At 48.2% G+C, this 22,686-nt stretch overlaps 1 protein-coding gene across 6 annotated transcripts in view; it reads right to left on the bottom strand.

The window, feature by feature from the left end:
- Window positions 1-22,686, bottom strand: part of KDM2A (lysine demethylase 2A) — a 1,348,567-nt gene that overhangs the window by 133,702 nt on the left and 1,192,179 nt on the right. For 5 of the 6 annotated variants that reach the window (XM_069628943.1, XM_069628942.1, XM_069628941.1 and 2 more), the window contains one exon: window positions 2,572-2,859. The exons of the other annotated variant lie outside the window; for it this stretch is intronic. In XM_069628943.1, coding sequence (XP_069485044.1) covers window positions 2,572-2,859 — 288 coding nt within the window. The remainder of the gene's footprint in view (window positions 1-2,571; window positions 2,860-22,686) is intronic. 6 annotated transcript variants of the gene reach the window in all.

Genomic DNA, 22,686 nt, shown 5'->3' with positions numbered 1-22,686 from the left:
AGAAGGTATTTAAACCGTATGAGAAATCCAAAGGACTTATCTGTGACACTGCACTGAAGGTGCTGTGTGTCAATACAAAAGGTAGATGCCTTTGGAATTTGTCAGACTCCAAAAACAAAGAACCACAGAGGCAAATCAGATAAAAAATACGAGAGTGAGAAAAGGTCTCACCCCAGGATAAAAATTATAAGTCCTAAAGTCCAGCTAAAGAGCTGGGGGTCTCTAAGGTTGAAGGGAATTAGCACAGAAATAAGAATTCTCCCCAACAGCAGTGGAACCTTAAGACTTCTGTGATGGCAGTTTCCACAAAAAACAGCCGTTTCAGGCTTACCCTTTGGGAGGATTTCAAGAGCCTGCATGGCTTTAGTGACAATGTCATGGAACAACACCTTAGAAGGTGAATGAGTGGTGTCCTCCTCTGAATCCAAGTCATTGTCCTTTGACATTTTCTTTTTTTTTGGGTGGAGGAGCAGGGTCCACATCATCCACTGGTACCGGTACAGGGTCGGGAGTAGGGTCGACTGGAACTGATCCCCGAGGTAGTATTGGTGACATTTTGTCCTTGATGCGTTGAGCCAAGGCTTTGAGGAAGGGCTCAGAAAGCATTGTTTCCAGTACAGGGTTAGTGATGTTGTTTGCCATTTGGGAAGGGCTAGGTAGAGGTTCTTCCAACCTGTTAGGAGAAGTAGAAGAGACAGCTCTAATAAGTGGTTGGCTAGGATTGCAAATGTTCAACACGACTATTCTAGGAACCTGAATGTTGGTTAAAACCAGTTGGGGTGCAGGTTGACCCAAATTATCCTAGGACTGAGGAGAAAATTGAGGCAAAATGTGAGGCGTGTAAGCTCTCACAGGAGTGCTAAACAATTGTTCTGGTGGAACAGTAAACCATTTGGAAGCGTCAAAGTCTTCAGAGTTAGAAATTAAAGTTGAATTGTCTTTCTGGCTCTCCGGTACTGAGCCAGACAGAAGCCACTGGAGATTTCTTCCGTTTGTGTTTTCGTGGAGAATTCAGTACCAGAGTAGATTTTGAATGAGAGTGCTTATGCCTCTTATGAGAGGACTTGTGAGTTTTCCTCGGTACCGAGGATCTTGCAAGCTCAACTGCGGTAGTTGAAGGTAAAACATTTTCTTTCAGTACCGAAGTACCAGAAGTTATATGCAGAAGCATCTTGGCTTTGTCTGGTACAGGGGAATCAGAATGGACCGAATCAACCCTAGAGGTGCGAGCCTCTTTGCACGTACTCTTGCCTGTTCTGTTTAGGGCAATAGAGGATTTTGCCGGTACTCTTATTTTATCCAGAGTAAATAACTCTTCCGGTACCGGGTGGGTCGTCTGTGACCCTTTCCCACCTGGAGCTAATAACACTTTCCATCTGGAGGTACAAGTGCTTTCCCACCCAGAGGTATTTTCAGGTGAATAGGCCGGAGTTTTCCCCCTGAACGGACCCGTGAAGACTCAGGAACTGAGGAGGCAGTCTTCCCTTGGGTACAGACAGCTGGTGCCGAAACTAGTACCTCATCTGAAGGTATCCCCCCCCCCCTTACCGAGATTGACCTCCCTCCTGTTCTGAACGAAGTCCTTTGTCACCTTTGGTACCGGTCCCAGCTCGGACATGGAGAGAAGACGAGTCCGCAGAGACCTCACGTTAATTCCACAGCAAAATATGCAGGAACTCACCAGCAGATGTATACCCAGACAGCGGACGCATGCATGGTGGGGATCAGCTGCTGAAAAATGCTTCAGGCAACGGATGCACTGCTTAAAGCCTGTCGCATACGGCATGCGTAGAGGGAGGCACCACAAATTGAAAAAATAAAAGAACAAATCACTAGGGAAAAAAGGGATGGACAGCCTACGTAACGCCCAGAAAAGGGAGATGCAGCACAGCAAATAATTCCGACCCGACCAGGTAGAAAAACAGGAACTGGGTGTGGGCCGTTGGTGACGTGAGGGTTAGGTGTGGGCCCGGCACGCAGAGGGACGCACGCAGGATGTAGGCCCTTCTAAAATTCTTAAAGTGACAGCTATCTTTTTCAGCCAGCTTTTCCAGCGAGCCTGCGGATCCAGGAGTTCCCAACCAGTTGGGAAGGAGGGAGAGCCAGGATGACTGAGAAATATATGTTTAATCAAAGAGCACATGAATTTAAGCCGCACGTTGCATAGCGATATACCAATTATATGAATACTTTACACTAAAGCCATTATAGTTAAGCAATAGTGCAATTCAATGCTACTCCTTTTCATCAGCTCTGGAAGGATAAGGATGAAAGGCTGATTCTGCCCTGCTGGGAACTTTGGACATACAGGTTACACAAAGATGCCAGCAATTGTATTCCTTACACACAAGTGTCCCTAGATTTGTTAGAGACCATTGCAATAGTGAACATTTGTGAAGAAAATATTGGTAACTGTACTAAATGCTGGACTTTTTTTTCTATGAAGGGGAAAACAGTGCCTCCTTCCAGACAGAGGCACTATTCACTGGGTGGTTCAGAATAGATATCCCTGGTTTCTCTCCTAGTTACACCCAACAGCCCATATTGTAAACAAAGAGAAATGCGCCGTACCGAGTGGTGCTGTATGTCAGTAAATGGAGTTGGCACAGGACTTCCAGTGCATGCCTTCTTCCAAATGCGACGGTCTCCTGGGCTGCTTGTCCAATTTTGCAAAAGTGGTTGTGTGGAGTCATTACACTTGGACAGAGCACCCTGCTGCCGACGTCTGACTTTTTGCAAGAGTCTGGATTGCTGCCCATTAATTTTCCGTTGCTTAGCCAGATCTGTTCTGGAGGTTAGCTGTGGCTCCACTGTTACCCATTTCTCAAGCAACACAGGGCTCATCAGAGGCCGGGCAATCTGCAGAGGGAAGGAAACAAGGGAGGGCACCATGGACTTTGAGGTGGAGAGGCAACAGCAACTCTTGCTGCTGGCAAAACCAAGTGTTAGATGTGCTCCCCTCCACCAGTGCTCCCCACAAATTGGCAGAAGTGATTGTGCTCCAGCATATAGTGAAATGGAACAGATTATCTTTTTAAAGTTTCTTAGCTCTAAAGTATAAGAAATCTGCTCAAGGTTGAGAGGGCACACAACCAAGAAACGCAATGTCTCGGGTTACAGCCTGAGCAGAGACACAGCACTGTGCAAGCAACCCCCCCCATCGCGGCTGAAATAGAGCTACACCTAATGTGCTGAAGCAGCTTCCCAAATTTGCTGTGGTGCTTTGTGAAGTCTTATATCAGGCTGAAGATATTTATCACTATCTTCACTTGAAAGCATGTCACAATAACCCAGAGCTAAAGATGCACAAAAAAGAATATTGAACTTTCACTCACTATTCTAGGAAAATGAAAACTGGCTCGATTTAAAAGAGCAGCGCCCCCTTTCTCTGCAACTTCACACACAATATCCATCAATTAAATTGAAAAGGTAGAATATCCCATTTGGTGTCTTCCGCTAAGAGCCAATGTTCACTTAAGCGAACGGAGCATCCTTTTACATGCAAGAAAGCAGAGTGGTTCGGCCAGAAAAAATTATCCACCAGGAAAGGGGTGGATTGTTTATAACATATGCGACCACCCACCCCAAGAGATGGCATGAGGGTTTGCATTCTCAGACCAATGTCAGAATCAGTTTTAATAGAGTAAACAATTAACATGAGGAAATGGCAGGGGTGGCCTGGTGGCACCCTCACGGCAGTATGGGATTTTCAATGCAGTCCTCATCGTGGAACAGCTGTGTTTGTAAACACCTGTGAAACTTTTAGTGAATGCCAGGGTAACATTTTCAGCGCTCCGTGGTATTAATTAGTAGAGACAGAATGATGGTTTTTGAGTGGTCTGCAAGAGTGATTGTGTAATGTAGTGTCATCCAGTAGGCACCTCAGTAGTTTCAGGAACGGCCTACAGTGGGACAATCTTAAAGTGGCGCCTACCTCCTTTTGAGATTGTGTACCTCCAGGTAGACACCACTTTGCGATTGTCCCCACCGTAGGCCGTTTCTCAAACAGCCACTGCTGAGGTGCTTACTGAAGACAACATGCCACTCAATCACTCCTGATGTATCTGGGGGCAACTCACAGCTCAAAAACCACCATGCAGTCTACTGATTAATACCACATCGCTCTGAAGATTCTCCTGAATGTTAGGGTAGTCTCGTCCACAGTGCAGCAATGCAAGATAATTGGGAACATACAAATTCCCATTAACTTAACATGATCTAGCATTCAAGCAAGGTGCTAGGAGCAGAGTTCCTGCAGGCATGGGCTGGAATAGGCGCCAAGGACAAGTTCATGGGTTGTCTATAATGGCCAATGTGGCAGACCATGTGTTTGCTTCCAGAGAGAAACAAAACAAGGTCCGAGTATTTCTCTCCCAAAGTGACCATGCCATTATCCAATCTAGGCTAGATATGAACGTTGAAAGAAGCAATGTCTTACGGTTCCAACAGGCAATGCCTGCAGTGGTAGTGCTGGACTTCGGGAGTGGTTTAACAGTACACATTGACAGAATGGAATATGTTGCTCTTCTTCACAGGGTTTATTCTGTTGTCTGAGAAGGATGACAATGCATTACTTACCGTAAAAGCATTTCTGATGGTTGTATCTGCTTAGATTCACATGCTGTGCATAGGTCCGACATCCAGTGGTCACTGCGGAGTATTGCATTTTGTTTTTCGTAGTCGAAAAGGGGACGTCGACAAGGCGTGTCTGTAACACTATCCCAATAGTGACGTGCGTTGTACGCACAATCCCTCACGCGTCGAGGTCCCTCTGTTTGTATTTTTCTGCCCTAAGGGAGCCTTATAGACATGAGTGAGTACAGAAAAGAGAAATATAAAAGGAAGTCTATGTTCCTTCCATCCGAGCGGGGAGGAAGGGTGGGCGCATGTGAATCTAAGCAGATACAACCATCAGAAATGCTTTTACGGTAAGTAATGCATTGTCTTCTGATGTTTGTTAATCTGCTTAGAATCACATGCTGTGCATAGACTAGCGAGCAGTACCCGGAGTTGGCGGTGGGTTATGAGAAGGAACAGTAGAGAAAAGATGTCTTAATACTGCCTGTCCCACCTGGGAGTCAGATCTAGAGTGTGCATCTAGACAGTAGTGTTTTGTAAAGGTGTGCACAGAACTCCAGGTAGCCGCTTTGCAGATGGACTCAAGGGGAACATTTGCAATGAATGCTATGGAAGCCCCAGTGCCTCGAGTGGAATGTGCTCTTGGCTTGAAGGGTAGTTCTCTCTTAGCAAGAGTGTAACAGAGAGTGATGCATTGAACAATCCATCTAGATATAGTGGATTTTGAGACCGCATCTCCTTCTCTTCCTGCTGCCACCGAGACAAAGAACTGATTAGTCTTTCTCAGTGGTCTGGTTCTTTCCATGTAGAACATGACAGCTCTGCGTACATCTAGTGTATGCAGACTTTTTTCTCCCGAGCTGGAAGGGTTTTGAAAGAACGTTGGTAGTTCTATAGTTTGGTTTACATGAAATTTCGAGATGAATTTAGGTGCAAACCTTGGGTGTGTGCGTAGAACCACCTTATCTTTGTGAACTGTTACGAAGGGGTCTAGTACAGAAAGAGCCTGTAGTTCACTTACTCTCCTAATGGAGGTGATAGCTATTAGGAAAGCAGTCTTAAGGGTGATATCTTTAAGAGTTGCCTTGTGCATGGGTTCGAAGGGAGGGCCCATGAGTCTGGAAAGTACCACATTTAAGTCCCATCCGGGAGCTGGGTTAGCTATCGGAGGGTGTATCCTCTTTACCCCCTCCATGAAGGCTTTGATAACTGGTATCTTCCACCACGACACTTTAAGTTGGGAAGTGGTGTATGCAGAAAGTGCCGCTAGGTGGACTTTAATGGAATTGAACACTAAACCTGAATCCAGTAAATGGGTCAAGTATAGAATAATGTCAGTAGGAGAGCAGTCAACTGGGTTGATACTAGTACCTCTACACCAGATAACGAATCTTTTCCATTTGCTAGAATAGCAGTGTCGAGTATTAGGTTTTCTGGCTTCCCTGAGGATGTCCATACATCTTTGTGGGAGTTGTAAATGTCCAAATTCTATGATCTCAGGAGCCAGGCTGCTAAGTTCATGGTCTGAGGGCATGGATGCAGTGTCCTGCCCTTGTCTTGTGACAGCATGTTGTACGGGCAGGGAAGTTTCATTGGGGGAGATAGGGACATCTCCATCAAGTGAGCGAACCATGGCTGCCGGGCCCACATTGGGGCCACTAGTATCATGGTAACCTGCTCCTGGTGCATCTTGTGCACCACTTTGTTGAGAAGGGGAGTCGGGGGAAAGGCGTAAACAAATTTCCCTGACCATTGAATCGACAGACCGTTCCCCTTGGACTGGTTCTGGGGGTACCTGGAGGCGTAACTTTGGCATTGTGAGTTCTCCAGGGTTGCGAACAGGTCTATTTCCGGGAATCCCTATTGCGTGAAGACGTCTAAGACGATGTCTTCGTGCAATTGCCATTCGTACTCTTCGGGCAGGGGGAAGTCTCTGCTGAGTTTGTCTGCTAGCAGATTGAGTTCCCCTGGTACATGTTGTGATAGTAGGAACATGTTGTGTTTGAGAGCCCACTTCCATATATTCTGGGACAGTTTGGACAGTCCTGGAGAGTGAGTGCCCCCTTGCTTGTTGAGGTAGTACATGGCTGTGGTGCTGTCTGTGAGGACCATCACTGTCTTTCCTTGTAAGTGTTCCTGAAAGGCTTTCAGTGCTTTGAACACCGCTAGTAGTTCCAGCAGGTTTATATGCTTGGATGCTAAACTCGGAGTCCACACTCCGTGTGCCGTCTGATGGGATAGGTGAGCCCCCCATCCTGTAAGGGATGCGTCTGTGGTTAGAGTGGCTTCCACTGCGGCTGTGGCAAAAGTTTTCCCTAATAACAGGTTTTCTTTTGTCCACCACCGTAGCGAGAGAACCAAGGCCTGCGAGACCACCACTAGATCGTCCCATTGTCCGCTGGCCTGACACCACTGGCTGTAGAGCCACTCTTGCATTGGGCGCAGGCGCGCGTGAGGTACCAAATAAATACATGACGCCATCATCCCTAGCAAGCGCATTGCTTTGCGTACCGTCACCTCTCGGCCTGCTACATAATGGGGAATTTGAAACAGCATGTTTTGGACCCTCTCGTAGGAGGGGAATACGAGGCCGTCCTTTGTTCGAATTAGAGCCCCTAGGAATTGTTTGGTTTGGCTGGGGTCTAAGCTGGACTTCTTTTCGTTGATGGAGAAGCCCAGTTGGGACAAAAGGTCTACGGTCTTTTGGGTATTGGAGAAGCATGTTTCGTAAGAATCCCCTGTTATGAGCCAGTCGTCGAGGTAAGGGTATACCGGGATGGATAATCTGCGCAGGTGGGCCGCTGCCACTGCCAGTACTTTCGTGAATACCCTTGGTGCAGATGCTATCCCGAAGGGTAGTACTCTGAACTGGTAGTGTTTGTCCTCTATTTTGAACCTGAGGTATTTTCTGTGCGATGTCAACATTAAAATATGAAAGTATGCATCTTTCATGTCCAGTGTTGTCATGTAATCCCCTTGTGATAACAGTGGGATTACCTCCTGTAAGGTCACCATACGAAACTTTTGGGGTTTGACAAATATGTTCGCTGGGCGCAGATCTAATACAGGGCGCATGGTTAAGTCCTTTTTGGGTACAAGGAAGTATACTGAATAAATACCTTCTGTTACCTGTGATAGGGGGACGGGCTCTATAGCTTCTTTCTTCAGTAGTTCTTCCACCTCTTGAAGAAGAATGGAGAGGTGTTGCGGTGTCATGCGCCGGTTCCGTGGGGGTTTGTACTTCGGGGAACCGTTGAACTCGATGCAGTATCCGTGGGCTATGGTGGATAATACCCAACGGTCTGACGTGATTCCCTCCCATGCTGAAAGGAACGATGTTAGCCGGCCCCCGACCGGTGATGCATGGGAGGGGACCCGAATTTTCGGGTCATTTGCTGGTATTGGGCGTGGAACCTCTGGGGCTGGAGCCACGACCTCTTCCTTTGCCACGGCGTTGGCCTCTTTGACTGAACTGGGTGTTACCCTGGTTAGTAGGCCAGTTGGAGCCAGAGTAATATTGTTGCTGTTGGTTCTGCTGCTGTCTTTGGCCACGAAAGGAGCGTTTATTACCATAGCCTCGCCTGTTAGGGGGCCTAGAAATTTGATCAAGAGTCTTGATGGTATCAAACTCTTTTTTAGCATGTTCTAGGGCCTCATCTACTGCTTTCCCAAACAGATGCGTCTGTTCAATGGGTTTATTTATGAGGGAGGCTTGGGTTTCGGGCTTAAAACCTGAATTGCGTAGCCAAACGTGGCGCTTGAGAAGTATTCCCTGCACTAGGGAGCGGCCAGCCGTCTCAGCGGCATCTAGGGAGTTCTTAACGATCCCCTGGTTTACCAGTGTGCCCTCTGATATTATAGCTAGCAGGCGAGAACGCAGAGGTTCAGGTGCTTCCTCTGCTTCGCTGCGCAGCTTGTTCCACTGTGCATCTGCGTAGCTAGCTAAAAGTGAGTTGTTATTAGCAATTCTAGTAGAGAAGGCGGCGGAGGTCGTGATTCTCTTCCCCAGTGCGTAGAGTTTTTTGCCTTCTTTGTCTGGAGGTGCTTCACTAGTGGATAGTGGCACCCCTGCTCTTTTTCTTGTGTTGGTAACCACAAGGGAGTCCGGAATAGAGTGTCCTCTGATGTATAAAGGGTCAGAGGATGAAGGGCTGAAGAGCTTTTCTATTCTAGGGTTGACCCCTCTTACTAAAGCTGGGTTAGTAAGGGAAGGAGAAATTCTTCTTTTAATAGAAGCCAGGAGTGGAATAGATTGGCTAACAGGGGCTTTTTCTTTGATGACTTTTTCTACAAAGTCAATGTCTGGAAGAGTTTCCCCTGTATCAATCTCAAAATGCGCTGCTGCCTTGCGCAATAGTGCATTGAGGGAAGGTTGGTCATCTATGGGAGAGGAGTTCCCATGTGAATCCTTGAGAGGAGAAGGGAGAAAGGCATCAGGGTCTGAATGTACTGATGGGGATTGCCAAGGCTGCACTGACGGTGAATGCCAGGGCTGCGAGGTAGCTGTATCCTCTTCAAACCCTGTAGCAGTGGTGTAAGGATCTTCTTCGAACCCCTCTTCCTCAAGTTCTACCTCTTCTTCTCCACCCAAACACTCCTCATCTTCTTGGAGGTATTGCTCCTCCTCAGTGAGGTCAACCAGCCTAGGAATCTTGACTCTAGGGTCATCCTGTGGCCATTCTCTTTGTCTTTTGTGAGTGGGTGGGTCTTGGTTTCCTAGAAACCTTTCCATTTTCTCCATGCAAGAATGGAGTCTTTCAAGGGTCTCATGGGGTACCCCTGAATAGTCTAGAGGGGGGAAAATAGTGTTTTCGCCTTCGAATCGTTTCGAACGCTCCCACAACGTCGACGAGAGGTTCCCGTCTCCTTCTGAAAAGCCTTCAGGTAGTTCGGAAGCGTCCTTTGGAGAAAGGGGCAGTTCCTGGCTACTTTTGTGTTTTTTCGACGCGGTATTCGACGTTTGTTTCGTCGTCCGCGTACGTTTGTCTTCGGCGACAATTCTCGCTAGGCTCTCGGCCACGATTTTGTCCGTCGAGGCCTCTGGTGTCGATGTTGTGTGCGTTGCGCGTTGTACCTCGACGGTCGCTCTATGGAGCGTTGCGTCGGATGTTTTTGGGGTAGCGCCCGTGTTAGATGGAAGCCCAATCGCTGGTCGCGGCTGCGTTTGCGGGTGGGGCTTGTGACCTTTACGGTCTGCGGTAGACGCCGTAGTGCCCTGCGTCCCCTTCGGCGCTGATGGATCCTTCGTTCTCGACGAAGAAGAGCCGTGGGTAGTGTGTTTAGCCTTATGGGGTTTGTGTGCGTCCTTGTCGCCGGGGTGTTCATCCCCATAAGCAGGGCGTGAGCCGAGCCCGCCGGGGACGGACGACGAGGAGCGGGAGCGCTCCTTCTGGGGGTTCATGACTTCCGTAACGGACGTCGAGTTATCGCACTCCTCGTCACTTTCAGTAACAGCGGCAGCGGGTGAGGAAACTGACTTTGACATCGCGTAGTCCGCCCACCTCTTAACCCTACGTTCTTTAAGAGTCCTGGGTTTTAAGAGCTTGCAGGCTGCGCAGCTGTTCTCTATGTGATCGAGGGGTAAGCAACGATTACAGAGCTTGTGCTTATCTTTCCAAGTATATTTGCCCCTGCAGCGTGGGCAAAACTTAAATGGTGTCCTCTCCATAGCTGAGGCAATAATAGCTGGCGATAACAACCCCAAGGGAAAGAAAAGGGAAAAAGAAAGACATTCTCAAAGAGAAGAGACAAAGTTCCAACCCCCACTCTCCCTACTGTAAGTTGGCCGTCGAGGCCAGGCCACGTGTTCGGCAGCGCCGAAGGATCTCCTCCGCTCTTCCTCTCCGTCGAAAATCAGTTCGGCGGAGAAACAGCTTCACAGCTAACGTCGAGGGGGAGGGATCGTTATCAGTATATTAAGTTATGACAAAAGGACCGAGGTCCGTGGTAAGTATAGCAATGTCTCTCTAGGAGCTCCGCGAAAGGCGACCAGAAACTGGGCGGAAAAAAACAATCTGAGGGACCTCGACGCGTGAGGGATTGTGGGTACAACGCACGTCACTATAGGGATAGTGTTACAGACACGCCTTGTCGACGTCCCCTTTTCGACTACGAAAAACAAAATGCAATACTCCGCAGTGACCACTGGATGTCGGACCTATGCACAGCATGTGATTCTAAGCAGATTAACAAACATCAGAAATAGGTTTTCCTTGGACATCTGCAGGGCCCACCACCATACCCATACATTCCACACCATTTTTGCTTGCACATTGGGCATTCACTTTCTTCAAGTCACCTTCAGACTGCCTGAGTACAAAGTGTCAAAATATTGGGGTCTTGTTTACTAGTAGCAATGGGTTCTCTTTTGTGACGGGGACATTCCATTTGGTGACGTTTCTTTTAAGTTGCCCACTCTGTCTCCCTTATATTTGGTGTCACTACCCTTGGAATAGCTTAATGTCAGACCTCAGAATAAAAGATTAGGAGTGAACTGGGATTTAGATGTCAACATACACCCCAACCTGTTCCTAAAGGAGAAGTCACAGATTGAGACCATTCACCAAGAGACACCAACCATGTGAATTTTTAAAACGCAAACTTCAGAGGTTATAACATCAAAAAAGTAGTACAATATCACACAGTAAAATTTGAACGTAGGAGTGAGTAAAACAAGGCAATTCACGTAAAATGGGAGGGGACAAGAGTGATGCAGGGTAGAAGAGAATCGCTCACCTTCAGGAAACTGCAGTACATCCCAGATCTTCATCTCCACCACCTACTTTATGCAAACTCTACCAGGGCAAGAAGACAAACTGTGCGCTTTCAGCCTTAAAAAGACAGTACCAGGGCCTCTGGTGCACTCATTTGTGGATGCCTGACTTCACCCTATGCTCATACATTTATCGCCTGCCCGTCTTACCTGTCGAATCAAGAGACATCATAGCTTATCTGTGGATGGAGCCTGGGAAGTTGCGATGTAAAGTAGTCAGTGTTGTAATATAAATTGATTTGTTACGTAAAATACAAATTGTCCATCTTTAGATATGGTTCCCAACACTGTTATCTTTAATAGATATCTTATGCTTTGATGTATGAATCTTCAGTACAAAAAATAGGGGACCAGGCTATTTTTTGTATTGCATAGGCCCCCCGTGATCAAATAATTTGGTAAGTACCAATAGTATATTCTATATACACAACTTCAGTAAAAAAGAAAAAACGTACAGGTGAATCTATAAAATAAATGAATGCAGGGGAACTAGATTTAGAGGTAAGCAACTAATTTCACTAGACCTTAATAAATTCTATTTTACAATACAATGGCAAGCAGGAAGAGGACTGAAAGATTAGATTGCAAATGAGATTTTTCATAACGCCTTTTCTACACTTCAGTATGTTCTTGCATGTCTCTCTAAGATGGCAATACACTCCAGGACCTTCATGTGACAGCTTTGAAACTGCTCAGCGAGGTATAAGCGCAGAGGTATATGCGTAGAACATTGCTGATCACTCATTCCTACTGATGGAAAATCCTGTCAGCCTGCCTCAAACTGCATATTATCCTTAGAATAGCAAAACCTTTTAAAGGCTGTCATCAATCTGGTTATGGCAGATTTTGAAAACTGCGATTTCTCACTGAAGTACCGTAATCCTAAAAAAGGGTTGCAAGGTTGGCCTTAAAGATTTTCTTCCATCAACATATTAACTTCAGACTTGCGTCCAAGTTGTGGAGCGCTTGGCTGAAGTGAGCGGTTCATGAGGACTGGTAGATTTAAGAGGCATTCTGAAAATAAGTAGCAGGAACCGTCTGGAATGTTAGAAGACATACACGTGCCTGGTGAGGGAACAGGAAGCACAATCCAAATATAGGTTGCAGTGCTTCTCTGCAAATGCTGACTCTCCCAGCGGCAGGGTGGTACATAGGTGCGGGCTAACTCGCAATATAAAACACAATATGGTAATATGAGCACACTGTGCACATATAGTCAACACATACACTGGATATAAAAGCTAAATTGGAAAGACTATGTAATATGAGTAGCTTTTCAAAATATTCTCTGCCAAGAAGCTATTTCTGCAAAAGTCAACAATTTTCAGAAAAACATTTTGGGTTCAGCATGCAGTATTTTGGATATGGGTTTTAGAAGTTGCGAAAAAATAGGCTTTCCTATAGGGAAAAAAAATAATAAGTCATCTCAGTTATGGTAAAATACAGCTGTCAAACTGGAGACTAGTCCAGTGTGCGTAGATGTACCCAAAGCTTTTCTCTGGATCTATGGCCAATTGTTGACTGAAATTAAGTGATGCAGAAAGCCACTGGTTGGAGGGAAAAGTAGCTGCCAAATGTTGTAGTCTGAAGGTGCAGGCTGGACAGGCAGCGGTCTGCAGCAAAGGAAGAAAATACATTGAAGGATGGCACTGCAGCAAACAAAGAACCGCCAGCTGCTGAGGATTGGTGCAACCTGTAGAGCACAACAGTGCAGGTGGTGGCACAGCAGTCCAGAATTTTTGCAGAAGATTCAGAATCCTAGACCTAAGGGGAGACATGCAGAGAGTAGCAAGCACTGTTCTAAGAAACATCAGGTCTTTGAGGTGGGTTATCTACAGTGCGCGCAGTCTCAAGAGTCAAGAGGTTCACAAAGATGGTGCATAAGAATGAAAGACTCACCTTCAGTAACGTTCTTTTTGAATGATTATTCCTTTCTCCCAAATAGTTCTCATCACAGAAATCCCCTCCATGAGCAAGTCTAGGTGTGAAAAACTCATTCACCAGGTGGCATTACTGGACTCCTAGTTCGCTCTGGTGGTGCCTATGTAACTGGATGTCATGTCATGAGTGGTCTATAGGGAGCCAGCTGCGCTTGTAATCACAGCTCCGCATATTTCTCTCCACACTCGAGGCAGAGGAATCGCAGAACTGCAAGAGGTCAGTAGCATTCTGTATAGAGGGGTTGGTTAGGAGTGCTATGCATCTGTGCGAGGAAGGACTAATCCAAAAGAACATGACTGATGCAAAGTAATTTGTTCTTCCTCCCACAAATTACAGACTCCCAAAGCAGCACAGAGCCGGGAGGAGTGCAAGGAACCAACATCAGGAAACACTGGTGCACAGCTTGACAAAAGAATGTGTCCAACCAGATAAGTAATTCAGGAAGTAACATTTAGAAAACATGTGCAAAGAAGCCAACATAGCCTTATGTGTATACATCAGGCACACCACTCTGCAAGGCAGAAGAATTCACCAGGACTAGCACAATGAGCCAGTCACTTTTTTGCTTGCCAGACTTTAGCATTCAGAATTACAAAGGACAATCCAACTGAGAAACGTTTAACAGCCTTGCCAGCCTAAGCACACCAAATTGGACAAACAGCTGCTCAGGCTGAAGTCCCTCATTTAAGAAACAAAACTCAGAGCCCTACAGGGGTCCAAGCAATGAAAGTTCTCCTCAGCCTTCGATGAATGAAGTAGAGGCAAGACGACAAAGAAGCATCTTCGGAGACAGGCGAAAGTCAGGTAACCCAAGGAAGGAAGAAGGGGTTCACACTCAGTCAATTTCTACTTAGGAAAGAACAGGAAAGGAAGCTTGACAGAGCCTAGAAATATCTCAACTGTGTTGCGCAAGAGGTGGCAGCTAGGAAAAATCACTAAACGTGAGCAACCTCAAATATGAAAAATTACCTTCATGGTGATTCAGGTTTTCTTAGGCCAGGCTCTTCCTCCTTCACAACTGATTGGGGAACGCCTGCATTTGCAGGCGGGCCGGAAAAGCTGGCTGCAAAAGATATCGGTCACTCAATTTTGAAGACGTGGGGCCTACGTCACGCGCAAGTCCCTCTGTGCACCGGGCCCACATCTTACCCCTACGTCACCAACGTTCCACACCGAATTCCTGTGGTTCCGCCGATAGCGGTAGAATTTTAAGCATATGCTTACTATAGGGGATGGCTGGGTAAGAGTGAGAGCCTGAACTAAAAACATGAATAGACATGAAGGTCATTTTTCCTTTCTCTTTCGTCCTGGCTCTCCCTCCTTCCCAAATGGTTAGGACCAGACAAAAAAGCCTTAGAATAAGTAGGGTTGTAGGAGACGGCATGCACAGAATTCAGGCAAACAGTCGTGGAGCATCTCTTGGCCGAATTTTGCATCATTTCTAGAGGATGCATCCATAGCAAAGTGCTTGCAAATGGCAAGCAGGGTAGCCCAGGTAGCAGCTCTACAGATTTCTTCATTGGGAACATGTCTGGTGAAGGATATGGATGCTGCCTTGGCGCATGTGGAATGGGCCCGAAGTTTCTGCAGAGTCGGGAGTCCTTTAATATCATAAGCCTTCGAAATACAGGAGACAACCCATGTGGCGATGGCAGCTTTAGCTGCTTTATTGCCAGGAGATTGACCACTGTAGGTAATGAAGAGCTGTTCTGCTTTCCTGAACGGTTTGGTCTGTTCTAGATAACATTTTAGAGTTCTCACAACGTCTAGGTTATGTAAATTCTCCTCGGCCACGGAAGCATGCAGTCTAGGAAGAAAAACAGGAAGACATTTCCTGACTCAAATGAAAATCAAAAAACCATCTTTGGTAGAAAAGAGAGTAAAGTACAGAGGACCATTTTAGCCTTATGGAAAACTATAGAAGGTTCCTTTGAGGCGAGAGCTTGGAGCTCTCCAATCCTTCTAGCCGAAGTAATGGCTAGTAAAAATGCTGTCTTCCAGGTAAAAAAAATCTAATTCATATGATGCCATAAGCTCAAAAGATTTTTGCATTAGAGCTGACAAAATTACGTTGAGATCACGTGGAGGTTCACTAACAGGGGGATACAAACATGGAAGGCCCGCAAAGTGCTTACGAATAGTTTGGTTCGAAAGAGCAAAGGACTTATGTTCTCTGTGCAGGTATGCTCCAATAGCCAATAAGTAATGTTTGCACTGGTCTACATTGACACCTGTGGCAACTAGATAAGACATGAAGGACAAGACATTGTCGAAAGAAGCCTCTAGAGGATTAATGTCGCACTCTAAGGCTCAGTGACAGAACCGTAACCATTTACTACGATGTTGCTTCTTAGTAGCTTTCCTGGAAGCTGACATGGTTATATTTTGCTCAGACAAATGTAAGTGGGAGAATACTAGTTTTTCAGGAACCAGGCCTTCAAGTTCAGCAATTGAGGGGAGGGATAAAGTACCTGCCCTTTCTGTTGAGTCAGAAGATCCCTCGATGACGGGAGATCTAATTTTGAAGTCCCTGCTAATTCCAGGAGGTCTGGAAACCAAATCTGACAATGCCAGAACGGAGCTATAAGAATCATTGTTAGATACTGTGACATTTTCGATTTTAGCAATATTTTGTATATCAATGGGAGAGGTGGAAACGCGTTAAGTGCTAGGTTCGACCAATCCAGGTGTAGAGCATCTGAGGGACCAAAGACCCTGACCTTGCCTTGACGAAAACTGAGGACAGAGTGTTGTGCTGGTTGGCAAAGAGGTCTACTGATGGATGGCCCCACTTGTGCGGAGCAAGCTAACCTGCTAAGTCTATCTACTAGGACGTTCGTTCCCTCCAGATGGAACGCCAACAAAAAAATTATTCTGAATGGCCCAATACTAAATCTTCTCTGCCAGTAGACACAGGGGAAGGGAACAAGTAGACCCCTGCTTGTTGATATAGAACATTGCAATGGTATTGTACGTTACAATTTTCACCACCTTTCCTTGGAGAGGGAAGAAAAGATTTTAGAGCGAGAAATATGGCCCTTAGTTCCAGGATATTTAGGTGGTCGTTTTCCTGAGAAGACCAAAGACTGTGTGCTATTATAGGCTCCCCAACCACACACTGAGGAGTCTATTGTAACAACTATTTGTTGAAGAGGAGGAAGAAAAGGACACCCGATTAATAGGTTCTCTGGGGAGTTTCACCAGATTAGCGAGTCCTGAACTTGCTTTGGAATTAAAATGTTCATTTCCTGAGAATCCAACAGCTGGTTCCAGTTGTAGGCAAGATGCCACTGCATTGTTCGCTTATGGAGCCTTGCAAAGGGAAATTATAAGTTACTCACTGTAGTGACTAACGTACTTTTAGTCCATAGACCCCTTTCCTCCATACTGCATGGGCGGAGACGGAACCCATTTCACCAGAAAAAATCTTCTTCCCCTTTAAATTTAGAGGCGCACTGGTGTGCGGCCCAGGGAGCATGCGCTGCCCTGACTCCGCCCTTCGGCGCCACACCTCAGTCCCCATTGATGCATCGACAATAGATTTAACATTTCCTAATGATACCAGTATTAGGGGGGAGTTTGGTGGGACGTATGGAGGAAAGGAGACTATGGACTAAGAGTATGTTAGTCACTACAGTGAGTAACTTATAATTACTCTTATGTCCCGTCACCTTTCCTCCATACTGCATGGGCGATTACAACTGAATGTAGCCTCAGGGTGGAGAGGAGACCCTCCTTAAGCAAATAGGTTCCTGAGAACCGCCTGTCTGAAAGCTGCGTAAGATCTAGAGCCGGCTTTCAAACAGTAATGTTTGCAGAAAGCTGAAGGAGTGGCCCAAGGGGCCGCCCTGCTTATGACTTGCCAAGGGACATGGCGTTGGAATGTGGTGGCCGTTGCCTTGGCACTGACTGCGTGGGCATGCATGTTGGCCGAGACAGCTTGTGCTGGCCCTCGTACGCTTCTTTGATGGCAGAGACCATCCAGCGGGATATGGAGGCCCGATAGCCTGGTCTTAAGCCTCCCAAAGTGACAAACAGGGCATCCGATTTGCGGAAGCCCTTGGTCCTGTACAAGTAGAATTTCGGGGCACACCTGACATCTAGGCAGTGCAGCACTCTGGGCTTCGTCCTTAGGATTGGCAAAGCATGTACGAAGGACTATTTCCTCGTTCAAGTGGAAAGCAGACGGCACCTTGGGTAGAAATGCTGAGTGTCCGCAGGACTACTTTGCCCCTTTGAAAGGTAGTATATAGTTCTGAGGCGACCAGTGCCTGGATTTCGCTAACTCTAGAAGCCAAGGCCGACTAGTAAGGCCGTCTTGATGGTGACCAGCCTGATGTCCGCGGATGCCATTGGCTCAAACGGTTTGTGCGGCAGGGCACCCAAGACTATGTTGCGGTCCCACACGGGGTGTGGCCTCTTGACGGGCAGGTAGAGCCTTGCGAGCCCCGTCAAATGTTTCTTGACTATAGGATTGGAAGAGAAGATCCCCCTCCTCCGAGTCCCTGTAAGAGCCAATGGCTGCGAGTTAGGTACGGCAGGTATCCACCTGCACACCGGAGTGGGTGAGGTGCGCTGAGAAGGAGAGCACGCCATCCAAAGTACATGCCAGGGGGGTTGATTTCCTTGGAGTCTGCCCAGTGGTAGAATCTGGTCCATTTACTTTTATATTGGGCTCTGGCGGCCTTGCTCCCTGAATGATTTCCAGATTAGCCTGAGAGAGGCTGAGGTGCAGCAGCGTTACCTGCTTAGGTACCACGCTGTGGGGGCCAGTTTCTGTGGCGTGGGGTGGATGACCCTGTCCCCCCCTGCTGTGCCAGAAGATATGCTGGGCCCGTCGGGAGGTGAATCAGAGGCATCTCCGAGAGGCTGAGCAGTTCTGAAAAAGGCCTGGCTGGCCACCATGGGAATGATGTTGAGTTGGCAAGACTCCTTGATCTTGCAAATCACTGTGAATCATCGATGTGGGCGGGAAGGCATAAGCCTTCATGCCGTTCCACTGAAGTCGAAATGCGTCGCCCAGGGAGCGCCTGTCCCTGCCAGGAGGCAAACAGAGGGCACTTCTTGTTTTGCCAGGTGCCTGAATGCAACTTGTCCCGATTGGCTGGCTGGCCGTCCGTTCAGGACAGCCACTTTGCTGTGTGATTGACAGCCTAGGCTGTGCATGAATGGAAGAAACATGCTTAAAAGGTAAGGGTGTTGGGACTACAGGCAGAGTCGACCACTGGGAAAAACAACCAACGAAGTTACGTGGAACGTTCAATTGCCCGGTGAAGTCCTCCTGCTGTGCGGACCACCCTTTTCACCTCGACAAGAGAAGCTCCGGACAGAACGACTTCTCCCCTTGGGCTAGAGGGACCAACTAACCCCAAGACGAACTTCACTGGACCACCATCCCGACTTGCTGTGCCTCTCCGTTGCTGCGAGAGTCCAACGTCAGGGGTCGAGTGTCTGTAGTAGAGTTCAACGTCTGCTGCGGAACAAATCCGGCTAGAAGCTCCAGGAGACTCCTAAGGACCATCCAGAAGCAGGACCTCCAGAGCCAGAGTCCCCTCATCCTAGTGGAGGAAGTCCAACCGGTGTCCAAGATCCGCATCAGGGCTGTTTGCTAAGCATTGAAACCGTGAAGTGCCACTGAACCAAAAAGAGCCTGTAGCTGCAGACGACCTCCCGAGCACGGCCGCAGGAGCCCTCCAGACATCCTCCCTCTTGTCCCCACGACTGAGGCTCGGGAACAAGGGTCTGCACTGCAGTAGCTAGACTGAATCCAGCAGGACCGCTCTTCTAACCAGAGGTACTGTTTAGGCTTGCGGCACTTAGCTGATTGCATTTAGCTGTGCTTTTCTCACAATGGAAATCACATTGTCTTAACTTTTTAGAGTTGATTTCAACTTCCTTGCCTTACAAGTGATTTTTTCTGAAGTCTCCAACTTTGTGCAAGACTTTTCACCAAGAAGTGCATCAGATCCGTAGACTGTGTCCAAATGACTTTGGCTGTCCTGGCTCCCTAAAGGCACTCTTCTAAATCCTTTGACTTTGATACTGTTTGTCCCTAGACTGGAGGTTTCAGCTGTTCTCACAATTGCTGAGAAATTGTTCTAACCTTTTTACTTCCCTAACCATTTCCTTTCTGAAATTTAAGAGTCTACAAAAGTATACTAGTGTAATATACAAATGCAAATACTATTCTTGTGATTGAAGTCACCTCACGGTGTAGGAGTAGTGAATGAAGCATATCCAAAGATTATCCACTGGCTTTATTTGACTCTGAAATAATGAAGTGTATTTGATTTGTTACAACAAATTGCGTTTTTAAAGAATGCTCATTTAAAACTGACGTTAAATAAATAACTATTCATAACTGAAACCTTGAGTTACTTGGCTACTTGTATTTACGAATTTCAATTGTACAGCTCTACAGCTCACATTTACCCATCTTGAGATAGGCCTGGATGCTCAGTGTCACTACCAACTTGTGCAGTACCGACATATACCAAAAGGAACAAGTTACTTACCTGTAACTGTTGTTCTCCAGCAGGGGTCTGGCATGGATGCACATGCTCATGAATATTCCCCGCCGTCAGGCCGGGAATCCTCGGTATAGAAAAAAATCAGTATCAGTTTCGTTTCTGATCTGTCTTTCTTAGTAGTAACCAATCACTGGTCTCTGGGTCATACTGCCCCCAGCCAATGACTGCCCTCTCCCCAAACCCCGCCTCCGGCAGCCATCCTCAGATTTGGTAGCACGCAAAGTGGCAGTATGACCAAGTGAAGAGCCGCAGAGGGGTAGGCGGGAGGGTTCGCATGTGAATCGATGCCAGACCCATGCTGGAGAACAACAGTTACAGGTAAGTAACTTGTTCCTTCTCCAGCATGGGGTCTGGCATGGATTCACATGCTCATGAATAAGAGAATACATAGCAGTACACACATGCACAACCACGGGAGGTGGCAACAGGCTCAACATTAAGCAAAACAACTCAACATGAAGCAACTCTTACCTCCTCACCAGGCTCACCTTAGGCGAACAGGTTGCGCAGCACTGCTTGGCCGACCCTGGACTCCTCCCTGGAGTCCCGATCGATGCAGTAGAATCTTGTGAAGGTGTGCGTCGACCTCCACGTCGCAGCCCTGCAGATGTCCAGCAGGGGCACACCAGACAGGAATGTCGTGGTAGCAGCGATCGCTCTGGCCAAATGGGCTCTCGGACGGCCGGGAAGCTGTCGGTTTGCCAACCGGTGACAGTGCATGATGCAGCCGGAGAGCCATCTGGAAATGGAAGTCTTCGAGAGAGCCTTCCCTTGATTCACAGTACCAAAGTTCACAAACAGCTGTGACGTCTTCCGAAAACTCTTTGTGCGGTCCAAGTAGAACTTCAGCGCTCTAGCTACATCCAGCGAGTGCAAAGTCCTCTCGGCCGGCGACGAAGGCGACGGGAAGAAAACTAGCAACACCAAGGGCTCGTTGAGGTGGAAGTCCGACAGTACCTTGGGGCGTGTCCTCAGCACCACCCTCGTGTCATGAAAAGTCAAGTATGGAGGCTTGCAAGATAGGGCCTGGATCTCTCCCACTCGTCGTGCGGAGGTGATGGCCACGAGTAAAGCGGTCTTCCATGACAGGAACTTCAAAGGCGCCGAATGCATAGGCTCGAATGGGGCCCCCATGAGCTTGGTCAGCACTACATTAAGCTCCCACGCCGGTGCAGGAGCCTTCACCGGCGGGAATGATCGGAATAGTCCCTTCATGAATTCTTTCACCAGGCGATGCGACCACAAGGTCGCCCGTCCCGCCGTCCTGGTATATCGGGAGATTGCAGCCAGATGTATTTTGATGGAGGCGTGAGCCAGTCCAGCTTTGGACAGCGACAGTAGATACGGCAGTACTTGAGGGGCTGTAATCCACAGAGGGTTAATCTTCTGTGCACGGCACCAGACAGAGAACCTCTTCCATTTATGTCCGTAGCACTTGAGAGTTGAGGATGCCCTGGCCTTTGCAAGAACCTCTCTGCAGTCGGCCGGGATGTCGTACCCTCCAAACTCTAGCGCTGCAGGAGCCAGGCCTGCAAGTTCAGCGACTCCGGGTTGTGGTGAAGAATGGCGCCTCCTTCTCTGGAGAGAAGGTCTGCGTCTGTCGGCAGCTTGACTGGTGGGGACGTTGACAAGTCCAAAAGGTCCGGGAACCAGATCTGTCTCGGCCACGTCGGTGCGACGAGGATCATCCTGCACCGGGACCTCTTGAGCTGGTTGATGAGCTGGAGCAGCAACGGCAGCGGAGGGAACGCATAAAGAAATAGGCCGTCCCAGGGGAACGAGAAAGCATCGGCCATTCTCCTCGGCTGGGGGAACCTGCTGGCGAACCTCCGGCACTTGGAATTCGTCGCCGTCGCGAAGAGATCGATTTGGGGTTCGCCCCATCGTCGGAGGAGTCGATCCACTTGATCCTGGCATAGTTCCCACTCCCTGCTGAGTGAGTCGGCGATCGTGTTTTTTATTCCTGCCAGATGAAGAGGCACCAGAAACATCCCTTGGACGACGGCCCAATGCCACAGATCTTGGGCTTCTTTGGATAGGGCCGGGGACCTGGTTCCGCCCTGCTTCCGGATGTAGAACATCGTGGTGTTGTCGGTGAAGATCCTCACCACCTTGCCCTTGAGGGACGGAAAAAAAGACCTGAGGGCCCAGAACTGCGCGCGGAGCTCCAATATGTTTATGTGGAGAGACTTCTTCTCCGGGAGCCAAAGGACTCTCGCGTGAAGATCTCCGGAGTGTGCTCCCCAACCTTCCAGGGAGGCGTCCGTCGTCACCGTCACCTGGTGACCTGGGGTCTGGAAGTCCGTGCCCGCCGACAGATGGGAGCGGGTACCCCACCACCGGATTGCCTGACGGAACTTCTCGTTGAGGGATCCTGTCCTCGAAGCTGCCCGTCGACTGGATCCAGCGGGCGTCGAGGAACTCTTGTAAGGGTCTCATCCGAAGCCTGCAAAGGCGCACCAGATAAATGCAGGAGGACATCATCCCGAGGACGGACTTGATAGATCTTACCCTGGCCATGTCCGTGGCCAGCAGACGCCGCACCTTGCCCAGAATGGTCCTGGTCCTTTCCTCCAACGGCGAGGCCAGCCGCGCCACTGTCGAGCTTGGCTCCCAGAAACAGGGCGACTTGCGACAGAACCAGGTGGGATTTTGGAAAGTTGATGGAGAATCCCAGGTCCGTGAGCAGCTGGACGGTCTTCGCAGTGTGCTCCACGGCAAGCTCCCTTGTCCTTGCCCGGATGAGCCAGTCGTCCAGGTAGGGGTAGACGTGGATCCCCTGTAGGCACATCCGCGCCACCACCGGTGCGAGGCACTGGGTGAACACCCTGGGTGCCGACTTCAATCCGAACGGGAGGGCCTTGA

The sequence above is a fragment of the Ambystoma mexicanum genome, chromosome 12 (assembly GCF_040938575.1).
Source record: "Ambystoma mexicanum isolate Mex_15411 chromosome 12, UKY_AmexF1_1, whole genome shotgun sequence".
NCBI classification, from domain to species: domain Eukaryota; kingdom Metazoa; phylum Chordata; class Amphibia; order Caudata; family Ambystomatidae; genus Ambystoma; species Ambystoma mexicanum.
This window is presented reverse-complemented; position numbering and strand designations above follow the sequence as displayed.